General features: G+C 39.5%; 1 protein-coding gene across 4 annotated transcripts in view; it reads right to left on the bottom strand.

Moving 5' to 3' along the window:
• Window positions 1-18,998, bottom strand: part of LOC137130040 (intermembrane lipid transfer protein VPS13B-like) — a 298,799-nt gene that overhangs the window by 32,513 nt on the left and 247,288 nt on the right. For all 4 annotated transcript variants that reach the window (XM_067509626.1, XM_067509627.1, XM_067509624.1 and 1 more), the window contains exons 44-46: window positions 18,717-18,937; window positions 18,493-18,624; window positions 11,398-11,559 (exon numbers count right to left, since the gene is read on the bottom strand). In XM_067509626.1, coding sequence (XP_067365727.1) covers window positions 11,398-11,559; window positions 18,493-18,624; window positions 18,717-18,937 — 515 coding nt within the window. The remainder of the gene's footprint in view (window positions 1-11,397; window positions 11,560-18,492; window positions 18,625-18,716; window positions 18,938-18,998) is intronic.

Genomic DNA, 18,998 nt, shown 5'->3' with positions numbered 1-18,998 from the left:
TGATATTGTGTCTAACCTAGACATAGCAAGAAAAACTTGTCAATGAACCAAATATCAGAGGGTCAGACTGATGACGTTCACATCCACACCAATGATGATGGGAACATGTGTTGTCTTATCAAAATATCAGTACCACATGAACTTCAGGAACCCCTGTCCCCCTAGATTTGCCAGTTGCTATGGAATTTATGGAACACAAAACCCAAACAAGAGAACTGACACAGTCACACATGGTCTTGGACTTCGGAGAATTACCATCTCCTCCCACCTGAACTGTAAGTTATATTCAGTGAGTCAATCACCCAACCAAATTCCATCACGGGTACGATGTCATGTCTACTGCTTGGTCCATTGCTTAATCCATGTCCCAGTAGAAAATAATTAGCACCGTTTCCTGTAAGATATCACAACCAAAGCAATGACTAAGTTTCCTGGTAGACAGATCCTTGCATCATTACAAAGGTAAACACTCAAGTTTCTGTTGGTTAATATGGGTGTCAGGATGGACAGAGACAGAGAGACACAGTCAAAAACTCAGTGAAAACAGAGAAACACTTTCTTACATATAGACCCTTTACACCCCAAATACCCTTGAACCCCTGTCCCCCTGCAGACAGAATGAGTCACTATTGCCACTGTAACCACTATCCGTCTGTTGTCCTCTTTGAGGAATGTGCTTGGGCCCACATAACACAAATTAAGTGTCTGTCTGCAGTGTAGATATAATCGGCATTCCTGGATGCTGCACAAACAGACTGACAAAGCCGCAGTGGTTGTTGGTTGTCTACCCATTACTACCATTCCTTCGTTCCATCTCACTCAGACTAGAATAGGGGATTTAAAACATGGGGACAGGGAAGACGTATAAACAACACCAGTAGCTTTGCATACTAGTTTCCAAAACAAGAGCAAAAGCAGCTGTGGCAAGTCTTTACATGTAAATAAACTTTCTGAAGCTTGAAACCTTTAAAATCTGAAAATGATGTGACCTCAGATTGATATTCCAAATGTTTAATAATAGTTTGACAAGTCTATGAACTGCCCATCTTATTTTGTTTTTTTTTTATTTGGGTGTAGATGACGGATTCAGAACAGAGGCCTGTCTCGTCTGGTGAAATTTCCTTGGGACCAAGGAGCTAGCTAGCCACCAAACAAATGAGAAACAGGTTTATGCTCAGACACAAAACAAAAGAAAATAAGATTACACTGTCCTGTAGAAAAGATGGGTATGGAAAAAAACCCAGAGAGGCAGACACAGTTGAACTAAAGTAAGAGGGGGAAAAGAGCGTAAATTAGTTAAAGAGAACAGAAAGACATAACAGCATCCTTGCCAGGGCAGTGAGGGCTAACCCATGTAACATGAGGGAATTATGGTGGCTTCAACAGCTGTCTTCAAGGCTTCTCTCCTATACTGCTCCCTAACTCCAATTCAAGAAGCAAGACAGTGCAACATCAAAGCGCAGATTTGCAAGTCTAAGAAGCGGTTTGAGAGCTCAAAGAAGGTACAGAGAGAAGGCATTGTGTGGGTCCCTTGGTCGACAGAGGAGAATTCAAAAGGTTTATGTTTGACTAACATTGTTCCATAATTCTCCCTCTGGTTTCCACCAAGGCGAGATAGACATCCAAGACCTCAATAGTTCCAGGAGACGCAGATGTGGCAAGTGTTTGCACCATATGAGTGACAAAAGGAGTACTGTCTAAGAGGAGTGAGGTTTGAAAGCTGCATGCGGGGGGGTCAAAGGAGTTGGTGGTCAAGGACCCTTATAGGGTACTGTATCTCAGTTTAAGAACAGAAAAAAATCAAAAGCTTGCTCTGGGCTTTTATACAGGTACAAGCGAGGAAAACTACTTCAATGCGATGCGTTTCACATCACACTGGTCACTTTAATTACATATTCAGTAAACACACAGGCATAAATCCTGTCCTTTTGCCCACCCACTGACTAAACAAACAAAAAACAAAGCTACAAGCCTCTATGCGTTCTCTTAACTGTTTATCCTCTTCAGCATCGTGGGGTAGCTGGATCCTATTCCAGCTGTCATTAGGCAAGAGCCAGGGTTAGGTCACCAGGGTATCTCAGGACGAACACAGACTAACATACACAGACAGACAACCATTCACACTCACATTCACACATACAGGCAATTCAAAGTAACTTCTCTGCATGTGTTTGGAATGTGGGAGGAAACCGCAGCACACGGAGGAAACCAGTGCAAGCAAGGGAAAACATGCAATGTCCACACACAAAGGCAGCAGCTGGCTGAGGATTCGAACCGAGGACTTTTCTAGTTGTGAGGCGGCACCGCTAACCACTCCACCACTGTGCTGGGGGCAAAACATACTATTACATGAAAACAATTGTACAGAAAGACAAATACACAAACCCACACACTTTAGATACAAGTGGAAAACATGGTATGTTGTTGATCCCAGACGGACAAGACAAAGGCAGACCCCTGTCACTCTATGACCACAACAGCAGATTAAGTGCTTTTTAACTAGCAGCAACTTGGGTTGACTGCAGTCTAAGATTGTGTTCAGACAGTGTGACTCTATATAAAAAAAGCCAGCCCTTCCTATTCATTTGTACAGGTGTGAACATTTGCTCCATCAAAAAAAAAAAACAAACACCATCTCATGCAAATTAAAAGCTTGGATCTGGTTCAACTTCACAAAGCCGATTGTCCTCCCAGTTTTATAGGGGATTTTTTTAAGTGCTTTTGTTGTAGATTCACCACGTGGCAAGAGGCTTTTCTGGGCCCCATGGATATCATGTGACCTTCAGTTTCTACTGTTGTCACAATGCCAATATTGCCATTCCTTGTATGGTGCCATTCCTTTGGGACAATCATTAAGGACTAAGGTACTGTCCATGGTGCTGAATCCAGGGCAGAACACCAATGGGACCACAACTGTCCCTGATTCTTCACCCGCACCTCGATTTTCTGATTGGGAAAAGAATGATGCTAAGCTAAGAGAGAGAGAGAGAACCAGCAGCTCATCTCTTTAATATAGCAGACATGTCATCAGGAACACACCTAGGAATCGAGATCTGTTTAGCAGGATGAAAGCAGACCTCCTAAAATTACGACCTCACACTGCTTTAATGATATTGAAAATGGTTACATGTAAAATAAAAGAAATTTATTATCACTGTAACTACTTCTATAAATTCCTGTCTGGCCCCCAAATTTGATTTGGATAGATTTTCAGCATTTATGCCAGTGTTGCCTCATCAGTTAGGTGTATCCTAAATATTCAGATTATGGTCAGATTATGGGAAGCTGCAAGTTTTGTACTTGTACATTTTTTGGGAAATGAAAAATCAAAAAACGTGGTCCAGATTCACAGCCCTTGTCGCAGCCTAAAAACAACACCAGCGTTGAGCTCGGTGTGCTAAACAAGGCAAGTAATCCTGCCTATTTTATCTTGTATGCTTCTGCCAAGTATTGACCAGTAATCACTTAAGGAGACGGCTGGATTAATGCCTGGGTTATATATCACTATTGATTAACTGTTTACATTAATGTTTGCAAAAGCATATTCCCATGAATGTTGATTTGAACCCCATTTATACTTTTGCTATGTGTTTCATATATTCTACAGTCTCAGGTGCTTTATTTTAGTTACCTTTACTGGTGATGCTGTAAGGTGTGGATTACAGCAAACAAGATTTCCTAACACTTCAATTTCAATTTTAGTTACAAACAAAACTTAGGAAAACGTTGTAAAAAAAGAAAAGGGAAGGGCTTTGTCAAAACAAACTCCATCTGCCACAGTGAGAGGCCTTATTCTATAACTGACATCACAGTGCAACTTGGGTTGGTTGACTTGTTAAGACTGGGATCTCAATTGAATAAATCTGCTGTCACAATGCGGCCCCAGATCATTAAAACATACCAACACTTTTGTCATGTGGAGACCAACCAGAAACAGTTCTGCTGCCCAAAATGAGTTGCAACTCATGGTTTAAGAGCCTTTGTTGTAGTTTCAAGGCCAAGGGTTTGATGGAGAGGATGAAAACACATTTTTAAACTGCTAACACATTGGCAAGTTTAAAAAGATTTACATAGAAAAATAAATACAAGATTCTAGCAGCTTAGCTCTCAACATGATAATTAAATTATTCTCCTCAATTTCGGCGGGAGAGCTTCCTCAGGGACAAACTACACAGAAGAATAAGTTAAATTTATATACACACAGAGCCATGAAAGAGCCACGGCTCATGAAATATAAGCCATGGAATAAAAATAAAATCTCAGTAAAAGTAAAAACAAACTTTTTAAAACACTGTGTTGAGTTTGGAGAGATGAGCAGGAAAGAACTGAGCAGAGATAAAAAGAAAAAGTGGTTGGTGAAGATGGAGCCTGACTGTCCTCCCTGTATTTCTCATGAAAATCTTGGCCGTGGCAGCTGTGGCGGAGAGCTGGGGAGTGTAATACATTCTTTTTTAAAAAAAAAAAGGTTGGATGAAGACCAACGTGCGAGTTGCAGAAAGATGAAAATGTGTCCCCAGAATGTTCATAATCACTGATTTAAAAAATTACTTACAACATAATGTTGAAAAATTTTCTTTGTGCTTTTAACATAATGCATGATGAACGTGAATTCCTGAGACATATGCTATTATTCACTAATCAAGCCTACTCCCAACAAGCACTGCTGGGATAAAATGTTTCATCACTCTACGAATACAAACAAAAGCGACATGCCAATTTCTTGAAACCAAAGGCTTTAGCCTTAACACTTTTCCTGTGTGACGATGAGGAGAGTTGGAGGAAACATGACATTTCCTGTGACCTTTGACCTCTAGGTGTAATGATTTGTTTATATGCAATTCTGCGTGACAGATTATATGTCCCATTAAGAGACAGATAAATCCTCAGAGGACTACTGTCGAGTTGCATTGGCAGCCGAGAGACAGTGAAAGTGCTGAGCTGCAGATTGAATGAATGAATAATAAAAACAACACACAAACGCTCACGTTAACACAAACATTCTTAGTCCAATAACATAATAAGACACGGACAGCTATAGCTCAGTTGGTAAGGCAGTCCCCAGACCACAGGGTCAGTCGTTCGATTCCATATCCTGTGGCAAACTGCAATACTATGTATTTATATTTTCTTAAGTACAGCAGAATTACTATGTACTTTTATTAACAACAGTGTAACTCCACAGTTTCTATGGATACATGTTTGTTGTTACTTGATAACAAGGAGAAAACTTTCAGGAACAACAGTAAGTACAACAAATGAGGGCTGTAATTTAAAGTGGAGCCTCTTACCCTCTTCTTATCTGTATGAACACAGTAGTTACATTGTAAGTATTCACACCTATCATGTAATATTTAATAAGGACAACTTAACTACAAAATACTTACACTGTAGGCATGTTTCTTATTCTAATGTTGTTACCCCATTATTCCCCAAAGTTCATTTATTGTTATCAAGTAACAACAAATTTGTATTCATACTGGTAAAAATAAAACAAAATATAAACAAAAGCAGAAATTATTGTATATAAAGTTTTTATTGTAATATATATATATATATATATATATATATATATATATATATATATATATATATATATATATATATATATATATATATATATATATATATACACTACACACACACACACACACACATATATATATATATATATATATATATATATACATACATATACATACATATATACACACCTGTAACTGGAAGGTCCAGTAACTAGTGAATCAGGATCCTTGGCAAAAACATAAATCATAAAGACAAAAAGAACTCTTTGCAAAAGCACGATGGCAGACGATGGATACAATAACATTTCTATTTTTTTTTTTTACTAATCTATCAGATTAACTTTAAATTTGGTTTCACAGTTTAGTTCCAGTTCCTTGATTTTTTCCTAACTTTATTTTTGTTTGAGCTATTCTGACTAAGAAGGCCAACTTCTTCTGACTCACTATAGACATTTACCATGTCATCTAGGCCAGGAATATGAATCGTGCATAGCTGAATATGGATGTAACAACCCCAACAATAACTGGTGTTTGTCTGAGGGTATCCCAGGAAGCAATGATGACAAGTTCTCTCTCACTGAATTGGACTGAGTTCTCTTCTGACCCAGTGACTCACACACTTTGTATCTTGTTGTCATAGACACAAATGCTGAAATAATCAGTTTGTACTGTATCCGAACAATCAATAATAAAGGCAATATTTGTTTACTTTTGTTTATTAGATTATTCCATTAGGGGGTTGTTTGAGAGGACATGTTTGGAGAAGATAATGAATGTGACAGAATAAATGACTGTACTGTAAAATACTGATTATCTATTAATAATAACTCAGTAGGGGTGACTTTCTCATGGATCAACAGTTGAATCAACATGTCTCTGCAGATGAGTTCAGACACTTTTTCCACTTTTTAATTTTTTTTTTTGTAATTTAAGGAAAGGTCTATATTGCAAGTACAGTGCATGTCATTTTTGACAATAAAATCAGACGTACATACTTCTAGACCCATCCCTGCTCAAAGGACAAACAGGAAAGTGTAGGATTTCTCCAGAGATCGAACTAGACAGCAATCCCCTTCATGGGCTTCTCTGTCTCCCTCTCTCTGATCTCTCGGTGTGTAGGTTAACCTGACTGGAGCTAATACCTCCCAAGGGGTCAGAGGGATAAACTGCAACTACTAATACTAATCCTGAAATGCAGAATCCTGCTTTGGGAAAGATCATTATTTAGGAATAAATTAACTTATTTGGAAAAGTAAGATGTTGTTGAACCTCACTGTAGAGTTTTATACAAGTACCTGTTTCAGATTTACCCAGCAAATCAACAGGACACACACACACACAAAATATACAAAGCTTGACACATCAGCATACACATACACCCACTTTCACACTCATACTGAATGCCTCCCTGTCATGCCTGCTTCCAACAACATGGCCATTTTGACCGCAAACTAATAGTCCTGGGCTGCGATCTCCAGCACATTACTCTGAGGAATCACACACATCAACACAACACTGACACACATATACCACATGCACACACATATACACACCGTACCAACACACAGAAACACACATCCAGAGAGAGGGGAGCTCCACTGCCTTTTGCTGGAGTAAATTAGAATTGTGAATATTCTTTGTAGGCACTAAAAAGTCCTTCCCAAATCCAGGGGGCTTTTTACGCCCCTCTCCCTGCTAACCACACTAACCACAGGGATTTCCATGAGCCAGGCTGCATCCTGTACCGAACAGCCAGATATTTCAACCATCCAAAAACACACCACAAGCTGGAGAACTGAAAAAACAGCAGGGTGGGGACAGTAAGTGTGTTTATGAGTGTGAGATAGATATAAATTTATAATATACTTAATTACAGACAAGGCATAAGGTTATATGCATAATCATCCCGGAGTTTCAAATAGATGTATTAATCAATTAATATCAATCTTTATCTATAACCAATTTGATTTTGGTTGACACAGTCCAGAATCAAATAATTTGGATTCAATTCATTTTATTTTATGATAAATTTCTTACATAAGACATCACTCTGATCTGCAGACAGCTGTTCTGCTCTGGAACTGATTGAATCATTTGAAAATCTTTGACTCCACATATATAAAAATGTGAAGCAGTGTACAATCTTCTTTTTCATTCTATCCCACTCACAGACACATCCTCTAGATCTGCCGTAGCCATCGACCAACCTGAGTTATTAAAGTTACTGTCAGTTTAAGGCGGTGCCCTGACTTAAAATGTCTTTTTACAGCTGGATTTTAAGAATCTATATTGATTTGTTGAAAGGAAAATTGCAATTATTTTGAAAATCAATATTTTTCTCCAGCCCTAGTGGGAAACATTTATAAACTTCCTCAACTTGGCTGGTAACTGCTGGGGTGTGAAGGTATGCTGCAATAAAATTAAAGGAACAGGACACAGAAGACTGACAGATTCCAGACCCTAAGAAACATTCTAGTGTTGCAAACATTTTATCACAGTGTGAACATGTGTGTCTGAGCATCTGGGCATGAATTTGATCAAGGGAAAGATGACAGCAGCCTCAAAGAATGTGACTGCCTCAATCGACCTTTTTAATGCTTCTTAGGGTTTAAACTGACAGAAGAAATAGGGGGTAGAGAGAGAGTAAAAAGGAGATGGGGGAAACAGAGGTGCAGTGAGAGGGAGTGTGACCTGAGCAGAGGTTCACATTTCACTGCAAAAACACTCTGCTTGATTGTTCTTCGGAGAGAGGTGACAGATATTCTGAGGTATGTCAACATCATGCGAAGCCTACGCTGGTTAGACTGTCGTTCATGCACAGCACACAAAAGCACACACAGGGGATTGCGTGATTTTAAATACGCCTCCCTCTTAAACTAGCCGGCATGTTCAGGGAATATGGTCTTTAATATGACTCCTTCTGAAAGTGTCTATGGACGGAAATTGAAGATTAGGCTAGTAATAATTGTTTCAATGTACACCTATCAAGAATAATAGGCAAACATATTAATTTAATGGGTTGCTTGTCCATCAAGAACAGAGGGGAACAGGGAAGGTGGGAGGAACAGAAAGATAGCAGGCGGACACATTTTTGGCCGTAGAGTCCTCTGAGCAAATCTGTGAGTATTAAGTGCATTGCTCATCCTTTGCCCCTGCTTCTCTTTTTCTATGTCCACCCCTTTTTCTCCAGTAGGTCTGTAAAGCATCGCCCCTGACAACTCTGTGCTACCCTCCTTTTGAATTTCTCATATTTCCCTGTGCATTCCTCATTACTCCTTCTTCACTCCAATCATGTCCAGCGAGTTTTCAGAGGAGGAAGAGAGAGAAATGGGGACAGATTACAAAAGCAATTTAGTCTGGCTTGTGTTTGTGGGTGTGAGTTAGTGGCTGAGGCACAGGTCAGCTGGGACGCACACATCATACTACAGCCATGAGGACAGGCAATATTACCCATGAACAACAAGGGCAGGGCCAAAAACATCAGTAAATACTGTGTGTTTGCTTGAGCAGAAAATGCAGTCAAAGTTAGGAGACACACCTCAATATATCCTGGTAGCAAGGCCAGCAGGTTAAAATTAGGGGTGGGAGCTTTGCTACTATCGAATGAGCAGACCAAGTCAAACCAGGGCTATTGACAAAGGAATGTCATTATGTGTAATAGGTATACAATGAGAAGTGCATAAATCCAAACAAGAGGATGCTGGGACGGTCAGATCAGACAACACGTGGAGCAAGTGTTAGGTGTGATTCAAGGCTGTGATCCCAAATGTGAAATTAAAAGGAAAAGTCTAGCCAGAGTCCAAGATGAAACAGGATAGAAGTCAGAGAGGGGCTAAGAGGCTCACAGCCAGCATGGTGCTAAACAGTGGTGCCAGCAAAATGACTGACAAAAGGACAAGGACAGTGCTTGGAAGCTGTGTGCAGTTATTTGCACATCGTCACAGAAAGACATAAATATATAAGACACACTCCAAACCAGTGTGGAGGCCAGAGGCAGATCTACTGTTTTCAGCCAGTGGGTTGATGTGAGACAATAGGAATGGGAGAGAGACCTGCACAGAGCTAGTTTAAAGTGTGGAGCCTGAATTGGCTTTTGGCATGTTTTGTGGGTTCCTGCCTGGCAAGAAATGCCACAGAACACTATAGATACCTACCATTAGCATTTCCCCAATATAGGTGAGCTAATCGCACTGTGGGACGTAAGATGAAAAATGTTTACTCCTGCACTGCAGAGGGGATACAGCAATGTGGAATGGTGGGGGGAAGTGACTGTGACAGTGTGGAAGACTTTAAAAGAATTAGCAAGTAGAAATTGACTATGTTGCTATGGACTTGACAGCAAGGTCACAGTTTTTAGTATAAAAAGAACATAATAGACAGTAAAAGTACAAATAGGCAGCCTAATAGATTCAATCGTTAGATGCAAGATGCAATGTGAAGTTGGCTATAAAAGAAAGGTAAGAAGGACGGTCACTGGGTTGAAGTGCTGAGCATGCTAACCATAGAAAGGCTGCTGGGGTGAGTCAGGGGGTCTGGGGAATAATGGCTAATGATGATGATCAGAGTTGTTTTAGACAGTTCAAGGCATCATGGGACTGAAGCAAAACAGCACAACCATCTAGGACTCTGCCTGAAAACTGATTTGTGTGCTACAAAAACACACTTGCAAGACCTAGGAACCATTAAAGAAAATACAAGCCTTTCTCTTATCAGTGTCAATATTTTTATAACCCTGAAATGTAATTAGGAGTGTGTGCTACAATTTGCTGAGGTGGACACATTGGCAGGCATTTTATCATCTAGCTCATTGAGCTAGCTAAATGTTTTTGGCAAAGTTGCAGTATTTTGTATTTATCTAGTTTCACAAATCATGGTCATCTTGAGAACACATATTTCATATACCACAAATACATGATGGAATAACACATGACAGAACCATCTTGGAATCACATTCTTCATCTATGATGACATTTGGCCCATTCTGACGATCTTTCTTCCACAACATCTCTGAAAATACAGAGGTCATTTTGACTCACTGCAAAAATAAGATGAAGTATTTGCAATGCTGATATGCCAGACTGCCACTCTCCAAATATGCGTGTGCGTGTGTGTGTGTGAGTGTGTGTGTGTGTGAGTGAGAGTGAGGGAAGAACACAGATTAACCATGGCTGATGATTAATACAACTTGACTTACTGACTTACTGCGAACAATTATGGCCATGTATTTTCTCAAGCTTGACTATCTCACACTTGCCGTGGAACACATGTCCCGAAACATGTGCGCACCAAACACACACACACACGCATATGCCACAGATCTCCACCTCCACCTCAAAACCACAAAGAGTTAAATATAATCAATCTTCTTTAACAATGCTGTCAGGGCACAGTCAAAAAGTGCTGACAGAAACACAGAGAGAGTGTGCTGATGACAGTGTGTCTTATGTGTGTGTATATGCCTCTGTGAGTCTGTGAACAGAATTTATATGCTTGTGTCAGTAGGTATGGAGATTTGTGTTTGTAAGCCATTAGTAATACACTGGTTCACATTGTAATACAATGTTTATCAGGTATGCACTCAGTATATGATTCAGAATAAGTTAATTTGAGTAAGTCTGTGGGTGTATCTTCTGTACATCATGTTTTCATCCATATATATCCATATCATCCAATCAATATAGTGGCTGTGTAAATAATGTGTTAATGCAATATTCTAAAAATGTAGATGTGAGTGTACTGTATATGAACATGGGGATTATTATAGGGTAAACATGAGTGTGCTACAGTTTTGTATGTGGGCACATGCACATGGCTGTGTACCTACTTATAAAATCCCAAAACATAAATTAAAATGAAATTAAAAGCATAAAGCTACCTGGGGGGACTTGTGTGACCTCCAGCTGTACTGGTGGCTATGGAGGCTGGCGAGAAGGACATTCTCATCTGTGTCCACTTGGCCAAAACGCAGTGTCTCGTGGGTGTCGTTGCAGATCACATAGTGACTATAGAGCAGCTCCTCAGCCTCGGGGTTCCCATTCTGAGAGACAAAAGTGATGAAATGTTAAGGTTAAAGCTAGGGGTGGATGGAAGAAGTGGAGAAAAAAAAAAGAGATGTGATACAAGGCTGTAAATAAATAATTACCAAATATGTCCAGGAGTTCATATTTATGCATGTGTGGTGTGTTTACATGTGCAGGTGTCAATAACAAATACTTACTTCTGGAAGTACTTATTGCAGTAGTAGTAGTAGTAAGATATTTGGCTTAAAGGTAAAATAGATGCTCAAACAGTGTAAGATCTGGTGATTGACTCGGTCAATCTAAAACATGCCATGCTTTCTTTGAAGCCTTTTGTTTGCAGAATGTTTTGGATCAGAACTTTTGCGGCTTATCTCTGCAACTTGATGATTCTTACGGTTTTGTTATTTGTACTATATGATATTGCTTCTCTATTTCTGTTCATGGAGTTTTCTTCCCCTACTCTGTGCTGATGATTGATGGTGGTTGTAGATGTTAGTGATTGTTGTTTTTGGGTTTTTCTTCCCAGCTGTGACAATGCTTCTGTCATTTGCTGTTGATGTTGTCCTTCACTGACCAGTTCTGTGTATGCTGCTCAGTACACCAGTGGTTTCTTTCTTCTCTAGGACATTATAAATGGCTGTACTGGCTATGGACAAAGTTTGTGCAATGTCTTCAGTTTTTTTGGTCTTTTCTTTGTGAATTGAAAGTGTCAAAAGAAATATATACTTCATTTACAAATATAGTCTTAATGGAAAATGTCATGGAAATGTTAATGTTTTAAAATGTCACAAGCCACATCTGGGTATCAAGAAAAACCTGTTAGTCACAAATAATTTTGGAATAAATAAATTCAGGTTATGTGATACATATGTTTTTGATGTTTTTAAGGTGCAGCAAAAACAAATGAATAAGCCTTGCTGTTATGAATACTTTTAACTATGTGTTATAAAGGGCACTGTACTGTAAATATGTATATAAACATGTTTTTAGAACTTTTGAGAATTTAGTAAACATCAAAAATGTAAATTTACAACACTATTGAAACACTCTGACATGGCCAAATATTATGTGGCAAATAAAGAGAGACTCTTCGAAAAACAAAAACTGCTCCAGAGGGCACGCAACCTGAGACTGGTGAGAATACAACTTCCAGCACGGCAACGTCCCAAAGTACCGGGGCACCGAAGCAGCTTTAGGACATGTCTATGACTGTTCTTGAGTGGCCCAGCCAAAGCTCAGACTTAAACCACACAGAGACTAGAAGATGGCAGTTTCCACACTATTTTCATTCAATCAGAACAAGTTCGAGAGGATCTGTCAGAAAAAATGGGCACAGCACAGGTGCAAGAAGTTTTAGAGACCTAAAGCTAAGCTGTAATTACTGCCAAAGGGGGTTCTACAAAGTACTGAATTAACTTAAGGCTGTGAATACTTTTGTAAATAAGAACTGCAACCCCCCCCCCCTTTTTTTTTTTTGTTATTAGGGGCTATTGTCTAAATACCTTCCAGAGCAACTGTATTCTCAATCTTGAAAATGCAAATCTTGGTGGTGCAGCTGTCAGCCAGTAGAAGAATGAGATAAATGATATCATCTGTGAGAACAACACAACCTCAGCAGGGGAGTAAATCATATCACATGTTGACAGCTATGCAAGCTACAGCAGCTTAGAGTAGGCAAATCTAGTCCAACATATAACCTCCAGGTGGCCTCTCTCTTTAACCAACCTCCTTTTCCACATTGCTGTTTGAGCAGCTAAATGTTGGTCACTGCTGTGGTCAAACGGCTTGGTGACATTTCAAATGACGGTGTTGTTTATGTGTGCATGTTTGCTAAACTTTATTCAAGGCTTGGAACAAAGTGAGTGACTAGTTGGGCATTCCTGTTCGTATGAGTCATCAATATATTGCGGTTTGTTAGGAGAAAACAATATGGTGGAGTCTGGCCCACCTACAGCAATGGGTCAATGAGAAAGCCTCACAGAAATCTCAAGTCATGCGAGTGATACAGGGATGTTGTCCACTCATACGTCACCTTGCATGCAAGAGTGAAGAATTCACTGGCCTGCAACTGAAAACACTGCTTTTACAGAGAAAGGGAGTCTGTCAGGCTCCTGCATACAGGAATTCAAATACACAGTTTTGTACAAGTACATAGTGTGCATGTGCGTCGGGCAGCAAGTGAATGGGTGCAAGTGTATCCTCAAGTTTTACTTGTGCTCATTCCAAAGGCTCTTAGGCCCTGATGGGATCTCTCCTGTACACCCCTCCCTGACTCTTGACATACATTACTGTGGTTCAGACAGCTTCTCAGTAACCACTCAAGTATCCTAACAAAGAGGGACCCCTGCCTGGTGTATACTTTAAAATGGCAGGGGGGGCTGATGGTAAAAAGTGGCTGGCAGTAAAAGCTTAGAGTTTGACTGCCAAGCACGTTCAGGGTCCAGGGGTTGTTGATGCTATTGAAAACGGATGGGAAAGTTTACACCATTAAAAGTGTACTTGATGATAGATGTGAGAGACAGAGAGACAAAGTCAGAGAGGTAAAGAGCAAAACATAGATGGGACAGCTGCGACAGCGGGCTGAAATCCATTTCCAGTTTTATAGAGTAACACTATCTACGTTCCCTTTCGAATCTGACACTGTGATTTACAAACTTCCTTCTGCCAGCTTAAGATGCCACTGCTAAGCCCACTCTTTCATGGTATTGTCTTTTTACTCTTTCAATAAGCAACATGATACACACATTATACACACTCCCAGTGTCAAGACAAAAATATTTGATATGCATCTTCGTTATTAAAAAGCAAAAGATAACAGCTTTGTCTTTAGATGGAGTTCTACAAGAAACATAATCCTCCATTCTCCTAATCTACCAAGATACTATTACCTCCATTTTCACCTGGCCTTGCCCAGACTTGCATGGCAAAACAATCGCACATATAAATGGTAAGATACAGTAAAATGTCTGGAAAACAGTAAATAATGACACCTAGTCAGAAACACACATGAAACAAGACACCATGAGGGCAATAGTGAAACTTGTAAAATGCACCCAGTGGAAGATCTAATAAGATCTAAAACCACATATATAATCCTGTACAGATGACCCCAGCAAATATATCTACTATAACCAGGAACATGAGCTCTCCATCACTTTCTTTCCGGTTGCAATATAAAGCAAAAAATAATTCAACCATCTGACAAAAAAGGGGACAAAAATAACAAGAGGAAAATCTCTGTTGTCTCAATTTCACATGTAACAGACTGTGAACGTTCTGTGAGAAAGCAGACTGCGTAAATACTACTGGGCTTTTGTGTGGCTTTCCACCAAAGCCACTTCCCTGGAGTTAGGGGCTGAGGGGTAGCAAAAATTGAAAGTGGTGCTGGGGACAGAATTAAAAATGGAGGCATGGGGCCTTGAGGTTTGAGTGGTGGGAGGCTGAGGTTGGGGCCATATGGGACAACTGAGGAGATGAGACAAAAAAACTATAAGATAAAACAACACTAATCTATTTTTCATTCATCTTTGACCTGAGAAGAAAAATAATAACTGTAAAAATGTACAGTATAACACAGGTGTTTTGTCTTGACATTTCAGTTTTACATATAAAGGGCAAAACCAAAGCGAATTTGACCAAAAGCTTGTACTATCTTACTGTTAGTGAGTGCTTTTGTAATGGTTAAAGCTAAAAAAAAGGCAGTGCAGTAGAGGTGCGCCTGCTGGCTTGGGGGCATGCTGATTGTTATAATAGATACATTGTCAGGCATGTGTATTTTTGACTGCCAGGTCTGGGTGGTGCTATTATGAATGCAAAAACAGTCTACGACAGTTTCCATGACTACTCCTTTATAATGCAACAAACACAGTATTTGGCGTATGTGAATGTAAATTACAGCCATACTATATAAAGTGCCAGGTGTATTTATTTCTATTCATTGCTATGCATTTTGGCCTGGTTGCAAGTCTTGACACCAATAAATGTGAAAATCACTGATACAATTACACAAGTTTGGATTCATCCTTCTGTTGCAGAACGACAGAATCCGTTAACATTTCCAAATGCTTTTGATTCCATTTTCTATTACGTTCAAGTGCCTCCATGCATGAATAATGATGAATGTGCCTTGAATAAAAGCTTCTATCAGATCAGTTGTACAACCAAGCCTACACCAGACAGCTTATGCTTAATTACATGCATACTAGGTTTACCACGTACAACATTTATTTCTTGGAAGTGTTTGCATCTTCTTCCAAAATGGACCACTTATTTAAGAAGAGAATCTGTCTTTTGACCTCTCTAAACCACTTGTACTAGAGCTACCACATGGACATGCAGCACATTTGCCTTATAATTATGGTGTCCCTTGTACTCCCATCCCTTGTATTCAGAAAAGTGGTGAATGCTGTAGGTAGATAAAATTTGCTGAACAAGCCTGCCGCTCCTCGAGAAATTAACCAACAGGCTTAATCCAATACCAGTGAACAGGTAAATGCTCCCTTTATGTATTTTGTGTATAAGTGTAAAACTGTGTCTTAGAAGTTATGATTTTTGTAGCACATGAGCCCAGAATTCCTTCCAGGGTGTGCATCTGTTTTGGGTCTCAAGATGCTGGGCAAAGATGGCATTTATAAAGCCAAACATATCACCCAATCAGTATCAGAAAAGCCTTGGCTAAGAGCATGGGACAACAAATGACCAAACTAATCATACTTGGCATGTTAGGTAAAGCTCACTATGGATACCAACATGTCCAGCACACTTTAATAAAGCTGAAATATGACCTTTCATTACAACACCACTGATGCTCTCAAGTCTTATTTATGGCTAAATTAACTAGCCGAAATAGGGAACATTCACTACCTTGAGCTAAATCATACAATGACGAAGCCTAGGGTCAAACAGGACCTTTTATCCAAAACGGTTGGTTAAGAATGTTTGAGAAGTCAGTGATGCCACTGAGTGAAAACAAAAGTATTAAGCTGTGAGGCAATACATTTATTTTATATTAGATTTTTCTTCATATAAAGCTTGTTTAATGCTCTTTTCCACAGGTAGGAGACCGCAGAAAGTCCAAAAAAACATACATATTATTTATCTCACCTGGCAGTGAGTCTGCATCCATGTAAAACCATGAGAATACCTCATGTCCCCAGAGGCCAGTTTATGAGTCAGCACAGCCACAGCTGAGCTGAGCACAGCCGTGATAGAACTTACAAAGCCATAGAGGCCAGTCTATGTGTGTGTTAAAAAGCTATGCACTTAAGAAACCTGGTTTTGGAAGTGCATGTAAACCGCAGTCAGAACCACTTTGTTACCAAACCAAAGTCAAAACGTCCCATAAAGCTTCATGTCTGGGGGATGATTTCACGGCACGGATCAGCGCCCCTTGTCCTTTGGACAGACAATATTTTGCTATCATCAAAACAAAATATTTGGATTTGGGAAGGCCTGGTGGTGGCAGGGGTGAAGTGCAATTGTTATGCTCATCTGTTCTAGCTGACTTGAGAAACACAACCTTGATTGGAATTCCAGGCAATGTTTCAGACTCTGTTGAATATTTTAGAGTTTAAATTAAAGTTTAAAGTAAAGTCAATAAAGTGTAATGAATAAAATAAAATATAAAATGGAGAGAGACCACCATCACCACACAGTCCATTCTGGTGCAGACAGACACCCACAAAGTGTTGGCCTGTGACCTACAGTAATGTCAGACATATTCATTTGTTTATTAAAAGTACTATGAAAATAATGGCGTCATTAAAGTTTGAACAGAATAGTTATAACATTGCTGCTAAATAAACTCCGACTCTGTTCCTGCAGTAAAACTGAAGTCGCACAGTTAGCATTAGCCGACTGTGTGCGTTAAAGTCGCTATTTGTGTGGTTTCAGTTAGCCGAGCCAAGGCAGACATGCACATACACACACACAAACACAAAAACTCACCCATATAACAAAACACCTTATTTATGGAGAGTTCGTTATATTTCATGAAATCCGTCCAGCCTACATACAGCTCTGGAAACTAGTGTCTCCAAATGAAGATGTGTGCTGCACGGCAGCTCCCTTTTTCATGATTAAACTATTAATCCTGGCAACAGCCCTTTTTCTCACTTACAAATGTCTCAACTTGAAGCAGCCGAGAATGGGCTTCGTAACTTCCGGGGAAAGTCATTACATAAAAACAATGACAGAATCTAAAAACTGGAGCATTTGTAGCATAACTGAATGTTTGTGTTAAGGGCAACCAACTAGACAGTGATTTAAGTTTCTCATCCATCCACAGATTATTAACAGAAATTATGTATAAAGTTAGATGTTATGTAATATAGATGGCTGTTATGGTGGATTTTAATCCGTTTTCATTTTTAGTCTGTTTTGCTGGGTGTAATTTAAAGCTAATAAGCTTCCCCTACTTCAAACTATTGCTCATGACAGTAATTCCATTTACATGTCTAAGGTACAATATAACATAACGGTAAAAATCCTTGTCTGAGATACAATCTGTGTACAGGAGAGAGTTATGAGCAATAAAAGCAGGGTAATCCGTACACTGAGAGCATAGTTACATTTATCAAGCATGTGACATGAAAATATTCTGACATATTGTTGAAATACAGCAACCTGGCTAAATGTACTGCTTTATGAAGCTAAGTTGAAAACTATCACTGATAACTCTGGTTCTTTGCTCTCTGGAGAAAGGTTGTTGGAGGTTGTGACAGTATATTTCATCTAAAGTAACTTTTTTATCTTTTGACATTATCTGACAGTGAAGAACCTTCTGGCTATAATATCCCATTTTATTCAGAAGTTTTGAAACAATTGTAAATAATCTTCAGTATCATTAGCCTGATTGTTGTATCTCAGTTCATGGAGCAACACTATTGTTTAGTATTATTTGGTTCGTTTTAAGGTGTGCAGGATTCTCAATAGTTTAAGTTTTTGGTCACCTGTTCCCAGCTGTGCAGGGCAGTGTCCACAGTGTGGATGCCATACTGGCTGACATTGAGGAACACTGGGTCCACAAACACACTGACATCCAACAAATTGTTTAGTGGGTTGCAGGTGACTGATGCCTGGCCCTGAAAAACAAACCACAAATCCAACAGTAAATTCAATTCTTTCAACATTTCCTGATCAATGCTCTAAATAACCAAAATAAAAATGGCTGTACCTGGAGTACACAAGGTTGGAGAAGCTGGAGGTGTGTTAAATTCCGATATTCAAGCAGCTTGCTTTCCAGCTGGGTGGAAAATCTAAACTCCTGAGAGTGACGTGGTCCATTGCTCCACTGGCGCAAGAAGACCTTCAGGTCCCTAGCACAAATCACCATGAACTCCTGCTCTTGAGGTAACTTTCTGTCTGGCAGGAAAGGACGCAGTAGTCGAGGTGACGCTGAAGAAGTTAAACATGTTGTTAAGAGTCATTATTATAACAGCAACAATAATAATAATTA

This window comes from Channa argus, chromosome 7 (assembly GCF_033026475.1).
Source record: "Channa argus isolate prfri chromosome 7, Channa argus male v1.0, whole genome shotgun sequence".
Taxonomy (NCBI): Eukaryota; Metazoa; Chordata; class Actinopteri; order Anabantiformes; family Channidae; genus Channa; species Channa argus.
The sequence above is the reverse complement of the archived record's forward strand: the minus strand, read 5'-3'. Positions and strand labels throughout refer to the sequence as shown.